At 37.1% G+C, this 20,886-nt stretch overlaps 1 protein-coding gene across 22 annotated transcripts in view; it reads right to left on the minus strand.

Annotated features, from left to right (window-relative positions):
* Positions 1–20,886, minus strand: part of NRXN1 (neurexin 1) — a gene marked incomplete at both ends in the record, with an annotated part of 724,694 nt that overhangs the window by 341,902 nt on the left and 361,906 nt on the right. For 19 of the 22 annotated variants that reach the window (XM_080342501.1, XM_080342500.1, XM_080342497.1 and 16 more), the window contains one exon: positions 18,412–18,531. In XM_080342501.1, the coding sequence (XP_080198627.1) occupies positions 18,412–18,531 (120 nt within the window). Of the gene's footprint in view, positions 1–18,411; positions 18,532–19,496; positions 19,524–20,886 lie in introns of all 22 variants that reach the window. The other 3 variants (XM_080342507.1, XM_080342499.1, XM_080342488.1) reach the window with 1 other exon arrangement.

Here is a 20,886-nt window from a genome sequence, read left to right on the forward strand (position 1 = left end):
GAGGGTAGGAAGGCCATACAGAGAAATCTGGACTGGCTGGATCATTGGGCTGAGGCCAACTGTATGAGGTTCAACAAGGCCAAGTGCCGGGTCCTGCACTTGGGTCACAACAACCCCAGGCAGTGCTACAGGCTTGAGGAAGAGTGGCTGGAAAGCTGCATGGTGGAAAAGGATCTTGGGATGTTGATTGATGGCTGAACATGAGCCAGCAGTGTGCCCAGATGGCCAAAAAGGCCAATAGCATCCTGGCTTGTATCAGGAACAGTGCGGTCAGCAGGACTAGAGCAGTGATCATGCCACTGTACTGGGCACCGGTGAGGCCACACCTTGAATCCTGTGTTTAGTTTTGGTTTCCTCACTACAGGAAAGGCATAAAGGTTTTGAAGAGGATTCAGAGTGGGACAACAAAGCTGGTGAGGGGTCTGGAGCACAAGTCTGATGAGGAGTCATCGAGGGAACTGGGGCTGTTCAGCCTGGAGAAAAGGAGGCTGAGGGGAGACCTTATCACTGTCTGCAACTACCTGAAAGGAGGTTTTAGCATGGAGGGTGTTGGTCTCTTCTCCCAAGCTGCCAGTGTCAGGACAAGAGGAAATGGTCTCAAGTTGCACCAGGGGAGGTTCAGACTGGATACGAGGAAAAAATTCTTCACAGAGAGGGTTGTCAGGCATTGGAACAGGCTGCCCAGGGTTGGGTCAGCATCCCTGAAGGTGTTTAAAAGGCATTTAGACAAGGTTCTTAGGGACAGTATTTAGTGTTTAAGGTGTTTTTAAGGGTCTCTTCCAAACTAAATGATTCTATGATTCTATAAGAATTTGACCAGTAAAGTCATGTGAAAATTCTCCTGTCTGAACAAACTTTGCTTCATGTTGCACATATAATCTTATTCCTGCACTTGCATGGTTGCATGGTTGTGGGAGTTTATCTATTTTCAAATAATACTAAATAATACTAGAATATCAATAGAAAGCACCACCCACTTGGGATGCTCACACTCTCCACAATGGCAATTAAAATAGTTTTGTATGAACTTTGCTGCATTAAGCTTTCCAGAGGAGATAAACAGACACAGATTTCAAGTGTGGAGGAATACAATGGAATGGAAATTGCTTTTTCAACATCTGAATGGACTTGCAGCTTTTTGCATGAGATGATAAGGTTCATAGAGGGTCCACAGACTTCTGCAAATCTCCAAAACGGGAAAAAAAAAAGTCAATGAAATATTTTAAAACAGTTGAATAGGTCTTTTTCCACCTTGGTTTTCTGAGGTCTTGAAACATCTTATAAGATATGCTTCTGCTACCCACTCCCTATTCATTTTTAATGGTCTTCCCACAAAGTGCTACCTACTGTCTCTTATTATTTTTTTTTCTTTTATTTTAACTGTTTTCCAAATTTTTAGCCAACAGTAACATTATGGAAGATAAGTGACTAATGATCAATTTTTAAAAGATTACAGGGCTTAAATCTTTGAGACAGGACACAATAGTATGTAGTATGTAATTTTATCTGTGAGACGTCCATTTTCTATCATTAAACTACACTATATAAAAGAAAAAAGTACACTGTAAGAACAGTTATTTTGTCAAACAAAATACTCAAGGATTTTTAAGGAGAGAAAAGAGTGCAAAATCATATGCTGTAAGACTCTAACCATGCAGGAAAAAACAAAACCAAACCCTTTAGAATATTGTTTTAGTTATGGAGTGGTAGTTGTATGATTCTGAATGCACACAGGCACTGTCTTCCTAATGATTAGCACAGTTTCATTGACAAGCTTGGCTGTAGAATCACAAAGCACACATAAATTGCAGCAAATTAGCAGAAGATTTTTTTCTTTAAAGAAAAAAGTTTAATGGGTGTTTTGCCTGAGGAGCTTATTTTGATGGCGTCTCAGTAGACAAAACTGCATTGCCAGGAGCCACAGAAGCATACAGTAAATTTAAAAATGGCCCTGTGCCATACCATGGTTTATACAGCTACATAGCAGATCCACATTCAGACACATGCTCTGCACATCCAACCCCAATATCAGAGAAATGAAGGCCTTGGTCTCATTAGGCAGAGGCAGTACTCACGGCTATCTACAAAGGAAACTGCTTCTTTAGAAATCCATCTTGCTCCCAATCAATTTAAGACAGCTTTATCAAGAAATTCAATCACAGGAGAATTTTGTTTATACAAAATTACTGAAATATGCCAAAAAGAAAAGGAGATTGGGAAATATTACAATTGGCAATAATTGCCAGTCTTGGTTCTGTAACATTTTAATTTACTCACGGAAAACTGACATTCAAGTAGGTAAAAAAATTATTTCCTACTTTTAAAAACATAAAAGAAATTGCTTCCAGTCTGATCATTGCAATTGACTATCCACATCATAAACTCAGGGCAAATATCAGCACTGAAAGGAAACAGCTTTCAGAGGCAATACTTAATCACAACAGCCACAACATCACTGCATGCTTATTGCACTGTCTGCAGAATTGACATGTATGTTCTCATGAATAAATTCACTACTGTCTCAAACATTAATATGAACGAACAGTATGCTACAGAAACATATTCATCTGGGATGCTACAGAACCTTTCAGGAGAAAGTGCACATAAAAATAGGCATTGAAGATGAATAACTATTTTGTTATTATCACCTTTTTCTAATGTATCTGTCACCCATGAATGTAGATCCCAAATGTCACAGTATACTCAATATTTTTCACGAAGAGGTATGAAATATTACTGCTAGTTTGGAGTGGACAAAATTGTTCATTGGTATGTTAATGCTGATATATCCTCTACCTGTTTGACATATTTTCCTTGAAAAGTTACACTCTTCAATCTGCTGGATAACACAATTGTCTGGATAGCAGAAATCCCTTTCTGTATATAATACTGCAATAGCTTAGGTGAATGGTTTGTTATTTATTTGTGGTCCACTGACATCCGATAGGAACGAATCCCAAGCTGCTCTCACCTATGCTGTCAGAAAAGACACTGTGGGCAGTGAAGAGGGGACACATGGCCACTGGAGTGTATCTGAGAATCCCAGCGATTATCCAGGTCAGAACAGTCAGCACCAGAAGAAAACAGAATCTCCTTTTTGGATCCATACTCCTGTTCATGTGTATTGCTGTCCTGGGGGCCGGGGGCAGATGTCCTGTTCCGACTGCTCTATTGCATTCTCTCTTCTTAAGGTAATTACTCTGGCTCTGTAGATATACTGGATTTTTTACTTAAGGCCCTCTTATGTCACTCCAAGATGAAAGAAAATAAAGGTCTTAAAGTGCTTGAAAACAGCCTCAAGTCCAGTCATAAAAAACTGTGGAGAACTACTACCTAAATGTTTACTAAGCTGAGGGAAGAGATAAATCACATTATATCTAAATGGAATAAAAATACTAATAAACAGAAGTTTTACAGCACAGATGGCAATAGAAATAAATATAATTGAAAGTGTTTTCCTTTTGAAATCTAATTTAAACTGAATATAAATGATGATACAATCATATTTTAAGGATGAGTGTGGGTTAAATAATTTATATATTAAATAGTTGAGGCTTGGCAAAAAAGAGGCAGCCTGGACAGGAATATGTGTTATTCATAATTTTAAAATGTTTTTATTGCTATCTATGGCAGAGTGATATATGATGACTAATGATTTCATGTTACTTTCTGCAAAAGTTAAAAATGTTTATTTTTTTTATAACTTCAGTAATTTTATTACTGCAGTGAGATTTACATAGGATTTTATAAAAAGCACAAGTAACATGCAGTGACTACTGGAAATACACTGGAATGGATTCCCATGGTTCCCCTTTGTGCATTGGCAACATACAACCAAGATCATAATTATGGGATTGTTACCACCTGCCACCTTGAAGAACTAAACCACATGCTTCCACATAATAATAAAGAATTCTAAGATTAAAAAAGCAAATTAAAGTTAAATCCTAAAGGTCTTCAGGGACCTCTGAACTGCATACTTATTCTGCACTCCTTTTGTAATTTTTACTTGTCCATAAAGATGAAGGCTCTTTCCAGCTAAACAAGTCTATTTAATGAAAAGACTGCATTTTCACACAACTGCTTAAAAAACAGAATGTCTGCTACATGCATACTCATATTAAGCCTCATCTTTGGATTTATAGCTTTTTCATCTTGAAGCAGAAAAAAAAATTACACAAATTGTTCACACTGAGAATTTTAGAAAACATCTTAATGTGGAAAAGGGATTACTGGCATATATACTGACATACATAAGACAGAGAAAAAAATTCCAAAATGCTGTTATTGGTCCATAATTAAAGTTCCCATCCCCACTTTTTTTTAAAAAAATGCAATCATATTTTAATAGAACAATTAAAAAAGGATTTATTCAGAATCACTTAACAGTGACATGAAGGAATAATTTTAATTATCTTTCAGAGTATATCCATCTAGAAATTTTTGTCTTCAAATGAGACCACTTTTGTAATTCTGTACCCCTCCACATTTTTACTCACATAAACATACGTATTAAATTTAATTTCAGAATATTTACATGGGGAAACTAGTATTTGCTGTTTTACGGATGCTTTTCAATAATCCATATTTCAGTTTAAATAATCTTACAAGTGTACAGATATCCTATGGAATTTCTTCTGCATACTTTCTACTGTTCTTAAAAACTAGTAGGCCTTATCCCCTTGGTACTTTAAACCACTTAGAACTCTGCTTCAAACTACCCAGTAGTGTCCACAATTTATTACCTAGGGCTGTACAACTCCCAAAACTTACATGTAAGGTTACAACTCCCTACAAGTTCCACATTATCTCTTACTCCTTCTTTCTTATGCTTTCCAGTTTTAAAAACTATTTAACATACAACTCCATCAATATTTACACATCACATTTATACTTACTATGCACAAGATGAGCAAGATTACTCTCTATTCCCAGCACCCTCTCACCATAGTAATTATTTCTGGTATATCAAGCTACAGATGTAGTTCTATAAGATCTTGGTTTAGGATGCAGAGCTGGCCTAAGAAGTTTCAGAGCCTGAAATATGCTCCTGACTTGTCCCCCCACAGCCACCACAGTTGCACTGGTGATGCTGAATTATATGACGTGACTTAAAAATATCTCTGCCCTTCCCACTCCCACTGACATCCCCATTTTGGAACCTATATGGGATCAGCACTTTAAAGAAATTTTTAAAAAGGAACATAATTCCTATTTTTGGAGAGTGTCTCTGGAGGGTTCCATTAGCAGGGTGTTAAGGGAATTTTATATTGCTACTTATGATGCTGTTCCCGCTCTAAACATAGAGGAAACTCTTCAGTTATGACTTTCAACACTGATGTTTTCTAAAGCACTTAATTCAATAATGTTTTTACAGTATTGTGACTATTACACAACCTTAATCCTGACTTCATTCTTCTTCCTACAGAATGGGATAGAGAAACAAGTTGGAGCAAATCCTTAGAAGACTTACCTTCTGGTCAACTGAATAAAAAAAAACCTCACCGTGCAGAAAAAGTCAGATTACAAGAAATACCTTTTCTAGACTACAATACACTTCATTTTTGTTATAGTCTTATGAATCAGTACCCACAAGCTTTTCCCTGTTGTCTGGCATACAGTATCATCCACAGGAAAAGGTTAATCTTCAGTGAAAATATCATCACTTGGCCCTGTGCATTTGCTGGGGTTACAGAAGCTTTCTTTGAAGTTGGCTGTCATCCCAGTAAAGCTGCATTAAATAATTCAAATTAAATATCACTATTAATACACGCTGGTAGCTAGTAGAGGCAAGAAAGAGAAAAGCTTTGGGGTAGAAATTCAGGGGGAAATATGATTATGTATGTTCAGTAAAATTTTCCTAAAAATAAGACTTTCAAAAATTTTCAGGCCTCAGTTGTACAGAAATTAAATATACTCAGTTCTGAATATATCTGAACTTGATCTGACATGCCACTACCGGTCCAGCAAATTTGGAAACGTTTTTCATTTATTCCTTGTAGTGTTTTCAATTACAGAGATACTGTCATTTTGAATATTTTCCTGCTATAAAGACTTCACCTCAAGAAACAGAAAGGGAAGCCTATTAAAATGTGTCCCCATCCATTCAGCAGACCAAAAAAAAAAAAAAAAAAAAAAAAAAAAAAAAGACTGAATAAAACAGGAAAGACAGGAGTTCAATTCTAAAGCAGAACTTGGTCAAAGAGAGAAAGCAGGTAAGCAGGTGGGAGAAGATTACTAAATAAATATCCAACTAGTCCCTTGAATATCCTCCTCTTTGACTTTGGGATTCCGGCTAAAATTAGAGGAGTTTTCACATTTGTCCAATGTTTTCAGATATCCAGGACGTTGGCTGAACTGCTGGATCCTTAGGAATCTCAGACTTTTCCCCACCCATATGCATATCAGGTCTTTATGTGCAGCAAGGCTGACACTGCTGAGTAGTCTTGAACCATTTGTCAAAGAGCTATACAGATGATTTTGTACCTGCTCAGTACATTTGACTTTTTTTAGAATGTGTCCGATTTACTGCTCATGTAAAACGTAAGTACATTTGTGCAGGGTTCTGACATTTCTCAGAAACACTGGGTAGTTGTTGTGTATATGCCGTACAGCACACAACTGCTTGAAGGAGAAACAGTGCAGGGGGGCTTTAATGACAACTATCCTTCTACAATATGAGTAATGGTGAAAGACTTAGGAGGATCTTTGGCTTCTCCTGATGTGCTGAAGGGTTGTGGTGCTTTTGGTTCTCTTCAGGAGAGTTCTGGCCCTAAGTCCGAACCAGAAATATGAGTTGGCTGTAAAACTAGTCCAAATATGTGACATTCGCTACGATTACAGGTCATGAAGTTGCAAAAAAAGGCAATTTTCAGTAAGCACCAAATAACATGAGTATTTAAAGCAAACAAATTAACATGAGCAAAGATCTTACCATCTGCCACTTACAGAATGAGTCGGTAAAATCAGCTTCCTGATGAATTTTTGACTAGGCAGGAAAGCCAACCTACAATTACTACTTGACAAGAAGAAAATTCATGACCATCATCAACCTGAGCCCAGGGTAACATGTTTTGATTATTGAGAAGGTGGGATGAAGAGGAAAAAAAGGAGAATAGAAATAATTTCAAGCAATTTCAAAATCTCTGCGTTTAGTTTTAAGAAGTGGGTTTAATAGTTGAGGGAGAGGGAATATGCTATGACCTTATATGGTGACTTTGGATTTCAACATATTTGAACTAGTCATTCAACTGGTGATTTGAGACTTGACTTGTAACTGAATTTCAGTTTGCTGGTAGCAAGCATCTGTCCTGGCCTTATTTCAGGATGCATATATACACCTCTGTTCCCCAACACACAGCAACACTTATATTTTATAAGTGATCAAAAACCTGATATTTGGAAGGACTGAGTGCCTTCAGGTCCTGTTTTTAGCACCTCTGGACAGAAGGTAGCTGTCCTCCAAAGCTGAAACTTCTGAGTAGCATTAAGTTCTCAAACTCTAACCTCTCTGTAAAATACTAAATATAATCAAAATATCAGAACATTGATCTGATTAAAAGTTTTCTTAAGATATACACTGTTTAAAAGGGAAAAAACTTTAAAACAACAAATACTATAGAGAAGACTTCCTTATATGGTAAAGCAGACTAGAGCTTAAGATGATTTGCAAATGGCATCTCTAAATATTAATGCACTTTGACATTGAATACTGCATATCATACATTTTAAGTGTTTTTTAGTGTGTGGATTTTTGCAGTGAAATGATGTGCTTCTTCCTATATCTGTTTTCAATTCAAAATATGGCTTCATTACAAAGAGTGAAAGCATAAAGCTTAGCAGCATGAACATTCCTCCAGAATTAGCAACAAATTGGCATACAGACTTTAAATTGGGTTTGTAGGGACCAAACAGCTTCATAAGCATTAGCTGTTCTTCACCCTCTTTTCTACAGTTCCAACTTTTCAGTATCCAAGCTGGGTATTGACCGATTTTAATATGAAGTGGTTTTTCCCAGGCTGGGACCTCAATTTGCAGTTGCCTTCATTAAGCAACCAGACACTAAAATCTTGTAAAATTCCTTCAGCCCTAGAAGTGCTGCTTCCATCAGTATTTTTTCATACTATTATTACTGACTCTGTTACCTTCTTTCATAATTTCCTAAAATACCTAAGCAGAAAATAGCTATGAAGACTTTCAAATACAACATCAGTATACAAGATTCATAAGCCTAAATCAAATGACATATTGAAGGATCTTAAATGTCACATGTGACATTGGGAGAACAAGCGTGTTTATGGATGTATGTGCTAAGAAAAATATGGAAATTTCATTCAGATGAACTGCTGGTTAGCTGGAGCTGGTAAGCCAAAAGTGGTCAAAACCAGGTACAATTATCCACCCTGTAGAATGGGAACAAAATAATGAAAGCCAGAAAAATATCTGTATAATGTATCCTTCTCTGTGCTATACTCCAGTGCATGCTTCCATTCTCAGCTTCAGAGGAATTACACTGATCTTGAATTTGGACTCCAGAACACCTTGATTTATCCATGTAAGATTCAGGTAATTTTGTTTACTCTGCTTTTAATCAAAAGGTTTTCTTTGCCTCCATTTTCTGCAGCACCTAGTAAAAATGAACACACAGAAGGCTCGGAAGATGGTGTCAAGCTACCAACAGAATCTTGCATATGAGTACAGGAGTTCCTCATATGAATGTAGTTTGAATCTAACCTACCTATCTGTTAAGCCAGAATACACATGGAAGAAGATCAGGTTGCCTTAGTAACCTGAGTCCAGTTGTACAAGACTTCAGAAAGACTAAACAATTTTAGCTTCTTGAAGCACCATTGTGCATCGTTGTGCCATTGTACTTAAATATCTTAGACATAGTTATATATACATTTTGAGCTATTCTCTTGCTATGGGTTATAGAAGACACTGCCTGGGAAAGCTTTTTCTTCTTCTTTCTTACCATTTGTGACCCTTGCAGTTGTTATCTATTTAAAAACCTAGCACTTACTCATTGCACTTTTTTTGCGTTTGTTGGAAAAGAATGACTGACATCATTACAGAGCTAAAACTGCTGCTCTAGCTGTGCCATGTATAGTGATTAATCTTCTTCAGAAAACTACTAGGTACCTGAAACTGATTATAATATATTATATTGTTGGAATGTTCAGAGAAATCTGTGAGAAGGAAGAGTGAGAGTGCTTGTCTAGTATGCTTATGACTCTGAATAGCTTTTGGCTACACAAATTTAAGGCCTCAATTGTACATAGTATGTTATTAAATGGTAATAATTGAAAGTTCTAGAGAAAGGAATCTAATGATACTGAACAGAACAATTTTAGTTCCATGAGAATATATGCAATTAACCCTTAATCATTTTCACCTTTATGACACTGGAAACACTTCTAGCATTTGACTTACAAAATTATTATGCCATTAATAAGAGAAAGATATTATTGACATACTAAAATCCAATTTAATGATTCCCTTGATTCCTCCAGAGGCAGAGATAAGCTTGGAAATTTCTGACACTATGTTCCATTTTTAATATTGTGAAATAGAAAATACCTCAGAGTTGGCCAGAAATGTTGCATAATTGCTTCTATCTGAGCTACAAGCACAACTATAACTATGAATTCTGGCTACCTTGAAATCTCCTTTTTTGGCTTTCTCTGTATCAAGAATCCCACTTAAAACTTTATTTATTACTGCTTGTTAGAAATATTCTCAGATGTAAGAGCTTCTGCAATCATTGCCAAACAACTTTTTATTATTTTCATTTTTTAAAGGGATAGTTTGTAATGCACTTAAGAAAATGGAAACTACTTAACTATTTTAGGCATGGATAGTTCATTGAACTAACTACTCCAGAATTTGTATGGTAAAACGAAAAAAAAAAAAATTCTAAAACTTGCTTTCAGACTGTCAAAAAAAGCAAGCCTGTTAACTTGCATAATTAATACACTGATATATCTTCATGAAAGGACAAAATTTACATACTACAAAACCCACATAAAACAGAGGAAGACAAAACCTGATGGAACTGGGCCACTAAAACCTTGAAAAAATGTTGTTATCTGTGCATCATGCACCATAGTTCTGGCTGGAGCAACCTGTGGTCCCATAATACATCACAGGAACTGGACAGTTCAAGGTGCAGCCTATCCTGATTAGGATTCCAGTGAAAAGAAAAAAGTTTAAAAAAGTGATCTTGGTCCACAGCCATGGCTCACAGGGAACACTTCTTGCTTTCCTTGCTCTTTTTACAGATTTTCTAATCCTCCTAAACACTTAAACATCTCTGCATTCTCAAGACTGCACGTGTGAAGTCCTATTTCCTTTGAAGTTTATACAAATCAGGCCACTGATGTTTGTCACCAGAAATTCCAGATATTCATTACAGAGAGATATTGGATAAGATAAATGAAACAAATTAAAATTTCTTCAATTAGATCATTCCAGCAGCTTGCCCTGCATTGTAATTTTGTGTACAGCGATCTTTATTTCTCCTGTGTCCTGTGAGCCTCTGTGGCAAAATAATCATATGAAGTTTTTGGACTGGTATATTATCAGGGACAGATTTTTTAATTCTCAGTTACTGGAGATGGAAATCAAATGTGTTTTAAAGTACTCTGAGGAATTTTCTATCGCTTTTCTTAATAGCAGGTTATACATCTATCGGTAGCTAGCAGCTGCAAAGCCTTAGCTAGGAATATGTAATATTATTTTGGAAAGTACTATTGAGTGTCTTTTAAGGTTTAGCTTTTGGTCACTGGTTTAATTATGCTTCTTTATTTTGTATATATCCTTCTCACAAAAGTAGCATTAAGATTGACCTTAACACTCTAGGTGTCAAAAGGTCCAAAAGATGCAGTATCCAAAACAGTTAAATCAATTAATACATGTGAAAGAAATACATGCAGTAAGATAATTTAAATCCATCATTTGTGTAATAACAGACTGAAAATGTAAACAGAGATTATGTGAGTACTAGTCTCTGATTTCCATTACAGAAGAAGGAAGACATTGTGAGAAGAGAATGACCATCCATTCTCAACAGAATATGGTAGTTCAGAAGACTGTAAAAGTGACATGGATAAGAGAAAATAATATTCTTATTTTTTACACACTATAGTGTGTGATTTTTTTAAAAAAATATACACACACACACACAATAATTAACACAGAACACTGCAAACCTAAGGAAAGCCAGATGTGCGCTTCTGTATGCAATATTAAATTACCCTTCCTTGCATATGGATTATAACATAATTGCTAATTACGTGTTCACAAAGTATAAGACTCTTGTTGCAGAATTTGCCTGTTTTGCTCAGAGTTCTTCTGCAAAGAAGGCTAGTGTTTATAAAACTGCTCACTTATTGCGGAAGTTGAATGCTGACTTAATATTTAGGGGTTTTGTGGTTCAAAGTATAACTTCAATATTACTTATGCACTCTCCAAACACTACATTGAAGAGAGGATCATTCAGTTCCTCCTGGAATTTTTATAATGTCAAATACTCTAATATCCAATTCTCTCATAAACTTTAACACTAATGTATTTTTAAAATGCCTCGTTTCTACTATCCTCAGTAACAGACAAAAGTATCCACTATTTGGTGTGTTCAATCTGAAATAATTAGGATTTGACTTTCTGGAAACATACTTGTTGCAGTCTCAATTTTGAGTGCTCAGCATGGTTGCAAATCAGAACACAGATTGTCAGCTTAGCAAAATATGACAAATACTTAAGTACCGAATCCACTGTCATTTAATAACATATTATTTTCCCTTCATAAATCCATACTGGCTACCCCTAATAACTGTCTTGTCCCCAGTATGTTTGGAAATGGCCTTCAGGCAGATTTTCTCTGTCACTTTGCCAGTGATCAAGGTGAGCCCGCACAGCCTATAGTTTCCTGGGTCTTCTTTCTTGAAGACAGGAGAAACATTTACCTTTTTTTGTAGTTTTCAGGAACAGGCCCCAATAGCCATTACCTTTTGTAGATAATCAAGAGCAGCATTGCTGTGATACTCATGGATGCCTCCCATCAGGTCTCTGGATATGTCTACGTTGTTTAGATATTCCCTGACCTGATCTTTCTCCACCAAGTTTAGTCTTCCCCCAGATTTTCCCACTGGTCTCAGGGACCTGGGATTGCTGAAAGTGCTACAGCCTGGTCTTGGTACGGACCAAGGCAAAGAAGACTCAGTACCTTAGTTTCTTCATTGTCCCTTGCCATGAGGGCCTCTCACCCCATTCAGTTGCAAGCCCACATTTTTCTGATCTTTCACTGCTGGTAGGAGCCCTTCCTGTCACTCTCCATGTGCTTTGTCAGATTAAAGTCCAAGTGAGCCTTGGTTTTCCTAACACCATCCATTCATGCACGGAGAGCATCTCTACTTTCTTTCTGGGCCACGTGATCCTGCTTCCACCTCTTGTATACTCCCTTTTAATGTCTGAGTTTCGTCAGATACTCCTCCTGTCTTTTGCCACTTTTGCTTGATTTTCTGTGTATGAGGTTGTGTATGAGGGTTCCTCAGATTCAAGGAAGTGATCCTGGAAAATCTACTAGTCCTCCTGGGCCCTATGGGATTCTTCCAAGCAGGTCCCTGAATAGGCCAAGGTCTGCTCTCTTGAAGTCCAGCATTGTGTTCCGGCTTTCTGTCTTTCTCCTACCTCTCAAGAACCTCAGCTTCCTGAGCATCACAAACCTGATCCATTCTTCCTTGTCTGTACATATGAGGTCTAGCAGTGTGTCACCCTTCATCAGCCCCTTGATCACCTGTGTCAGCAAATAAATGCACTCCAGATATCTATATTGTTTGTGCCCTGCTCTGTTGCCCCTCTGGTAGATACTGGTGTAATTCAAGGCCCTCATGAGGACAAGATCTGCAAACATGAGGCTTCTTCAACTTGTCTGAAGAAAGCCTCACCTATTTTTATCTCCTTATCAGGCAGTTTGTAGCAGATACCTATCACATCATAATAGACTTTGGCCTGCCCTCTAACCCTTACCCATAAGCTCTCAGCTGGCTCATCACTTGTCCCTGGGCAGAGCTCCACACATTCCCGTCACATTTAGTCCACTTTCTTGTGAGTTGTCATCTCCATTTCCCACCATTCCTAGTCCTGGTTCTCTGCTTACTAGGCTGGCCAGCTTGTGGCAAAGATGATTTTGCCGCACCTTGACAGGTGGATTCCATCTTTCCCTAGCAGGTCTTCCGTGAACTCCTTGTCCAACCTCTAATTAAATTGTCCCAAAATCCAATTATTATAATAACATTCAAACATGCTTGAAAATAAAATATAGTCATTACTACAGATACAGTCTTAGCTGATAGGCAGTATCTCTAGAATGCAATAAAATATCAAGAAAATAAAATGTTTTACATGAACCTGTTTTCTAACTTTGACACAGTTCTCCATTTAAATGAGGGCTTTTGATTTTCCTTGGTAAAGAGTCAAAATAAAATCGGAGAACTTTTAGAAAAAGTTTTGTTACAGTGGTTGAAAATGTCAAATTCATAGTCAGAAGAGACCACATGGTGAAGTTCTAACCCTTCAGAGATTGATTTTAATGGAAGTGTTGACACAGTGTTAGCTATACCATCACAAGTACAACGCCAATAGATTATTTCCTTATGGTAACAGACAGTGTTGAAGCTGACCTGTAATTTGGCACAGAACATTTCTATACTAATGTAATGTGACAATGTTATTATGTCTGTTGTTTTCTATGCCATAATAGCAGTATTTGTTTCCACAAACATGCCATTACATTCACTAATATGGCTATGCTTAAAGACTGCCTGAGTAAAAAAAAATGTAAATGTATAGAAAACAAATAATATCTTAAGATTTGTTGTTGTTTGTTTGTTTTGCCACAGTAACTTTCAACCCTGCTTTTAATAAAAAGCTGAATTCTCTGGGAAGATAGTTTTCACTACATAACCTGCTCTTAGAAATGGTTACAATGTTCATGCTGTATTTTCTCAGACCACTTGCATGCAGCCAACCATTTGTAAGAACAGCCATTAGCTGTCCTTTTAGTACAGTCTTCTATGTAATCTCATTTTGCAGGAACTGCTACTGGTCTGCTTTACACTCATCAGTGTTACACTTCTGCCTATCACATCTAAAGAGAACTGTTGCCCTGAGTCTCCACATGACACATCACATCAAAAAATAAAACGATAATCTGTATATACAATTTTGAGATCGAAACTTCTCCTGCCTTGTTTATCTTCCAGTAAATAGGAAACTGCAGAACACAGAATGTTCCTACCTGTGCCACCACAGAGGTTTACAGTCTACAGGCACTCCAGACTCACTCTAGTGGAGTACTGAGATTTGCAACTAAGCAAAATTTTTGTGGATTAAATGGTGGGTTTAGAGTTTACAATTGTAAAACTGTAGCTTTACTCTTGGCTGGTCCAGGTAGTTTTCCATAGGAGGACATTCCTTAAACTCTCTCTAGCTGACACATATAGGACACTCTTAGACTGGGAAAGAAACAACCTGCCTCACATGGTGCTTATTTTGAGAGAACTTTCAAAGAAAGTGCACATTTTCATCTGGAATACACCGAACAGCACAGGAGTAACAATTTGCTGTTATAGAAAAGATTATAAAAAATTCTTGCACACTGTGTTAGTAGAATGTACACTTTTCAAGAAACTATTTTTCCATTATCTTCCAAATGCTCTGCTTTGGAAATTAAAGACAAGAATGATACATGTGAAACATCTACTTTTGTAAAGTCTAGGAATGATGCATGTCAAATCTTCATGCACTGAGGTTACTATGGGCAACACGCTGAAATTATCAACTCAAATGCAGCAAGGTATTTTGTGCACATTAATGCAAATTACACATGATACAAAACTGGGAGGAGTGGTTGATAGATCAGATGCATGTGCTGCCATTCAGAGGAACGCTGACAAGCTGGAGAAGTGGGCTGACAAGAACCTCATAAAACAAAGGAAAATGCGAAATCCAGCACCTGAGGAGGGATAACTCCATGCATAAGGGCAGGCCTGGGCCTGACCAGCTGGAAAGCAGCTTTTTAGAAAAGGATCTGGGCGTCCACTGAGTTGAACAGGAAGGAAGTTTGAGGGATGTGATCCTTGTCCTCTACTCAGCACTGCTGACATGCATCTGGAGCACTATCTCCTAGTGCTGGGCTCCTAGTGCAGGAGCCACATTAGCACACTGGAACAAGTCCAGCAAAGGGCCACAAAGACAATTAAGGGCTTGAAGCTTGAAGAGAGGCTGAGAGAACAGGGACTGTTCAGCCTGGAGAAGAGAAGGCTCAGTGGGGACCCTGTCAGTGATATTTTAAAATACCTGATGGGTTGGAGGTAAATAAGACATATACAGATTCTTCTCAGAGGTGCTCAATGACAGGAGAAAAGGCAATAGGTGCAACTGAAATACACAAAAGCTCATTTAAATATAAGGAAAATGTTTGTGCTGTGAGGGTGACTGAGCACTGGTACAGGTTACCTACAGAGGTTGTGGAGTCTCCATCCTTAGGTATATTCAAAACCCAACTGGACATGGCCCTGAACAACCTGTGTTAGCTGACTCTGCTCTAAGCAGAGGGGTTAGACTAGACAATCTCCACAGGTTCCCTCTCACCTCAGCTATTTTGTCACTCTGAAATGTCTGCTCAAATATGTTCCATAAGAACTGGTGGAACAACATAGTGGGGAAGTGTGTTAGGTTAATCCTGGCCAAGGGACAAACTACCACCCAGGTGCTTGCTCACTCTTGTGCTGACCATAGTGTTCTGTCTGCTGTTTCTCACTCTTTTTGTTCCCTCCTCCTTCATCTGTCCTGCCTTTTGGTAAGAGTGGCATGCTTCCTAAGCGTGTTTTCACAGAGGCATCACCACATTGGCTGAGGGACTCAGCTGTGCCCTGTGGTGTGTCTGCTGGAGCTGGCTGTGCTTGGCACAGGGCAGTCCCTGACTCCTCACTGAAGCCACCCTGCTGCCAACACCTGGACATGGACATCCATTTTAGGAGTGACGCAAGTCTCCATTAACCAGGTACTTCTAACTCTTTCTCTCATGACCACTAACGCTTATTATAAGTGGTCAGTTTTGGGGTTTGATAACAAAAAACCTCTAGCTATGAGATTTTGATGCCCTGAATACTCCATTTTACATAAAACTGTAAATTCAAATGAAAAGTAAGCCAAGGGCCTGTCTGTGTAGCAATACTGGGTTAGATTTCGGCTTCTGTCAACCAGCATCGCTCCATGCACAATCTGCAATGGAAACATGCTCACATGCACTGCTCAGCAACATGCCTACATCCTTCTGAAGGGGGTGCATTTTTCAGCAACAAGCAGGTGCTATTCCAGACCTGTCGCTGAAATAATCTTCTTCACATGGAGGGAATTTGTCTTACTTCAGTGCTGCAGAAGTTTAGCCTGTGGTACGCAGCCTACGCAAGTTACTAAAAGCTGTAGCAACATTTCATCATTCCTCTTTTCATTATGTTCTTGCCAAACACAGCTGAACGCAGTCTAGGAGCATCTAGATGACATGGAGATTACAACATCATTTCTACTCCTTTCCCTCACATGGACCATTTTGAAAAATCTCTCTCATTAGATTTGCTTTGCAGATTTTTTGGTATCTGAACTGACCTAAGGAGCCAAGATAAAGCAGAAATCAAACATATTTACCAGACTCTGCATTCTATTACAAACCACTCACACCTAGGATAAATTTATATTTCACGTTTGTGATAAAAGAACAACAACAACAAAAAATTATCTGGGAAAAATGTAAGTATTTTTGGCAGCCATCATCATAAATAGTATACTGAAAATTATCTGATTGTGTGCAATGTAGTCCATAACATTTCCATACAAACAAGCCTTCACGGTTTGGTAAATATCTTTCTTATGTGAGTTTATCAGCTCGCCAGATTTATGCAATAGCTGTCACTCAAAGAAATAATTCATAGAATATTCCAGGTCCAGACATCAGTTAGTATTAAGACAAACTTATAAGCAGAGTTTTTCCTTTGCTAGATGTGGAACACATAAGTTATTAGTTACTTTTGGAAGATCAGAGAAGAACAGAAATAACCTAAAAGTAAGACAGAAAAAAACCAAAATGTTTTCTACTGTAGCAGATAGGGGACTGAAATCTCTAAAAATATGAGTTTAGCAGTATGACTAATCACTCACATTGCTAGGAAGGGCAGAATCATATACATAAAATAAACCAAAATCTTTGCTCAAATTATCAAAAGCTTTTTGATTCCACATTTCATTTCTACCATGACAGCAACTTCAGAGAAACAGACTGTGGTGAGACCTTTCCATAGTTTTCAAACATGGTCAGGAGTAGAAAATTGGAACTTTCATTAGAATTAGTAATGCAGCTTTTGCATACAGTTCATTTTCTAGCCTTGTACAATTCAAGCCAGAAGCTTTTCAAATTATACTTATTCTGTTAGGGTTTGTTCAAGAAGGTGCACCTTGCTGTAGACTGGAGAACCAGAACAAGACATAAAAATCCAAAACACTTGACAGTTCTGCCATCAATTTATACCATCAGTCACTCATTCAGCTAAATGTATACAAATAGAAATAAAAATGCTTAGCCTTAAAGAAATTCCCTCTTCATGAGGATATAAAAATGTGTAACATTTGGAAATTTCAAATGTGACGAGTAAAAAAGAAAACTCAGTAGCTCACTTCAATGAGTTACCATGAATTATTATGGCTCTTGCATTACTATTCCAATTTCATTTCTGCATAATTCTATTTAGATCAATAAGGCTAGATTGAAATAAAGATAGATTATGACATTGGTGAATGAGGGCCCTTATTTTTGACACATTTAAGCTTTTCCTGAAAGACCAGATGGTTGGTGTATGTTATGTAGTTTTATTCAGAGGAAATCTAAAAGAACTAAAATACTCGGCAAGCTTTTATTATTGGCATGCTTAATGTGTCACCTAAAGAAATCTACAAAGGGAGATAATGAGCCTTGTCAACTGTTTCACAGTAATTATAGCCCTCATGATATAATGCTACAAAATTACAATATAGCTTAAGATAATAAAATGCAAAAGGGTTTTTCAATAAGGGAAAAAAACCCCAACTATTTGTAACATTTATGCAGCAAAGAGATTATTTCAACCAGGTAACCATCAGTATATTAGACATGCAATCAAGTGTAATAAAACCAAATTCTGTCAGTGTTTGATACTGCACATTGTCCAAAATTTATACTGTATAGTTTAGCTATGCTCTTCTTACAAACCTTACAGATTTTCACAGGGTTTGCCAGTTCATTTAAATATCTAATATTAAAATAATATTGTCCTAAAGCACTTGAGTGCTCAGATCAGCAATTTTTAGTGTACTTACGGTCATTGCATAGTGGTCCACTGAAGGAGGTCATACTGCAGTCACAACTGAATCCATCCCACTGCTGTAAGCACACGCCCTGGTTTGCGCACGAATCCTCTTGGCACGTTGTGCTGGGGCCTGATGAGAATATACAAAAAAGGACTTGCACTTTGTCTTCCAAAGAAAGATATTACTCACTGGATCACATGAACTAGTTGCCAACATCTCAAAACAAATGAACAAAGAGTTAACAAGTAAAACGCACATAAACTTGCTGATTTTGTAGCAGCACATAATATTAAAAGGGTGTTTTTCTTTAGTTTTAAAACTGACGTGTTAAACACAAAAGAATACACAAACTGAAGCAGAGTTATTCCAGGTCCAGTGGGAATATCAACTTTGTTGCAAGCTATTTGTTAATCTCATATTAGAACATTAACTCGCTAAATATTTTCTAAAAACTTCAGGATTACTTTTTCCTGTAAACACATTTCAAACAGTAAAGCCAGATGCCACAGAAAGCAAAGCTCTGAGAGACGAAAGTAAAGATTGGAAAATAAAATTAAAACAGAAATAAAATATTTTAAAAAATGAAGCTACACTATACAATGGTTTTAATCCCACAAATTATTTTAAATGATTTAGGTCTGAAATTAATATGAGTTTGGGATTTTTTGGCAAGAATGTTGGCAAGTACTGATTCACATGCTTCAGGGATCCCATGCAGGTTGCTTTTTAAAGGGGAAATGCATAAAATCAGACTACTAATGAACTGACATGCCAAAATGTGATATATGCATGAAAAACAAAGCTACTTTATTTCTAGAGAATCATAACTAGACTACTGAATTATAAAGAAATTTGAAAAGGAATGATCAAAGCAGTAAAGCAATCACTATACAAACATATTCAAGACTGAAAGCCTTTATGCAAGCTATGCTTGAAAATGAAAGTTCATGTAGCCCATTGTTTTAGAGGTGTGAAAGTCAAAATTTGAAATAAAATGACGTATTTTAGTTCTGAAAGGTACAGAGCATTTGTTGCAGAAATAAAACTGTGCATTGGGGGTTTCAGTCTTGTTTAATACACACAGGGCTATCTACCTTGCAAATCAGCTTTCATCAATGCAACTTTGTCAGCAAAATAAAAAAAAGCAAAATATATTAAATGTTAGTAAGCAATATTGAAATGGCAGCAAACACAGAAAAAAACATTCAGAGTAAAGTGCATGCTGCTGTTAAAGAGAGAAAGAAATGCCATATAATGCAAACAAATTAATGCTAATAGCCATAAATCTTCAGGCAAGCCAAAATAAGAAAGCAGTAATTTGCCAGTATTTTACTACAAATATAATGGTTAATTGAGCTGATGACATGTAATGAAGGCAAATTAAAAGCTTTTTTTTTCTTCTTCCTTGGATAGATATGAATGCATTAGCAGAGTAAATGCATGGCTGAATTCTGACTAGCCATTTGTCATGTTCAGATACACTGAATTCAAGAATAATTAGCATTGTCATTCTTTCTGGTCTTTCTTTTTTTTAGCCCTTTCCTCATGACTGGTGAATGAAGACTGGAATACAGACCATGAACTACAGATTACTGTGAGCTCACATACACATTTCACACTGACTCTTGACATCACAAGGAAAAATTTGGTTCTGGAATTATAAAACTCTCCTAAATTGTTTTGAAGAAGACATATCAATATTTGAAACTCCCACTGCAAGTCATTTATGACAGGACAAAACTGGTTCAAAGACTATATAAATATCCTAAATCATCTTGTATAGAGAAATCCACTTAACCCTTCTTTCACATTACAGCTCCTTCAAAGATCTCAGTGTGAGATTTTCTTTTGATTTGCCAGTGTTTTAGAAAAATCGATATCAATATGATTTAAGTCAGTTCAATGGCCACTTGCTTTAAATGAGGCACTGCTCCAGCCCACCTCTGAGCCAGGGCCTGAACAGCCACCAGTGGGATTAACGAGGGCAGTGTTCACTGCATCCCCGCTTCAGCAAAACCATTAGCTATTTTATTTCCTTCTGCAGCAAAACTATTAACTATTTTATTTCCTTCTGTTCGAATAATAATAATAATACTACCCATAACCAATTGACTGCAGTAGGCAGGCATAGGGTAGTGATTTCTTTTCTTTGAGTTTTGAGCCCAGAAGTTTAAACATTTGGGCATTACATCACCCTTTCTTGAGCTGGGGATTATAATGACAGAATCCCGTAGCTGACAAGACAAGACACATTTTTTTCTCACCAGACTCTGCTACTCAGAAACTTTACAAAGATGAAGTGAAAATATCTGTAGGTGTTTAAATGTTATATATTCATGCATTTATTTACACTTTAGTTATGCAATGTTAAATTTCCTCATCTTTGCAAAAGTAGAGCAAAAGTCACAAGGACTTAAAAGTACATAAACTGCAGGACCCTGTAAACACACTAAAAAGTGTATTGTAAAACATACATATTTGGAA

This window comes from Nesoenas mayeri, assembly GCF_963082525.1.
Source record: "Nesoenas mayeri genome assembly, chromosome: 3".
NCBI classification, from domain to species: Eukaryota; Metazoa; Chordata; class Aves; order Columbiformes; family Columbidae; genus Nesoenas; species Nesoenas mayeri.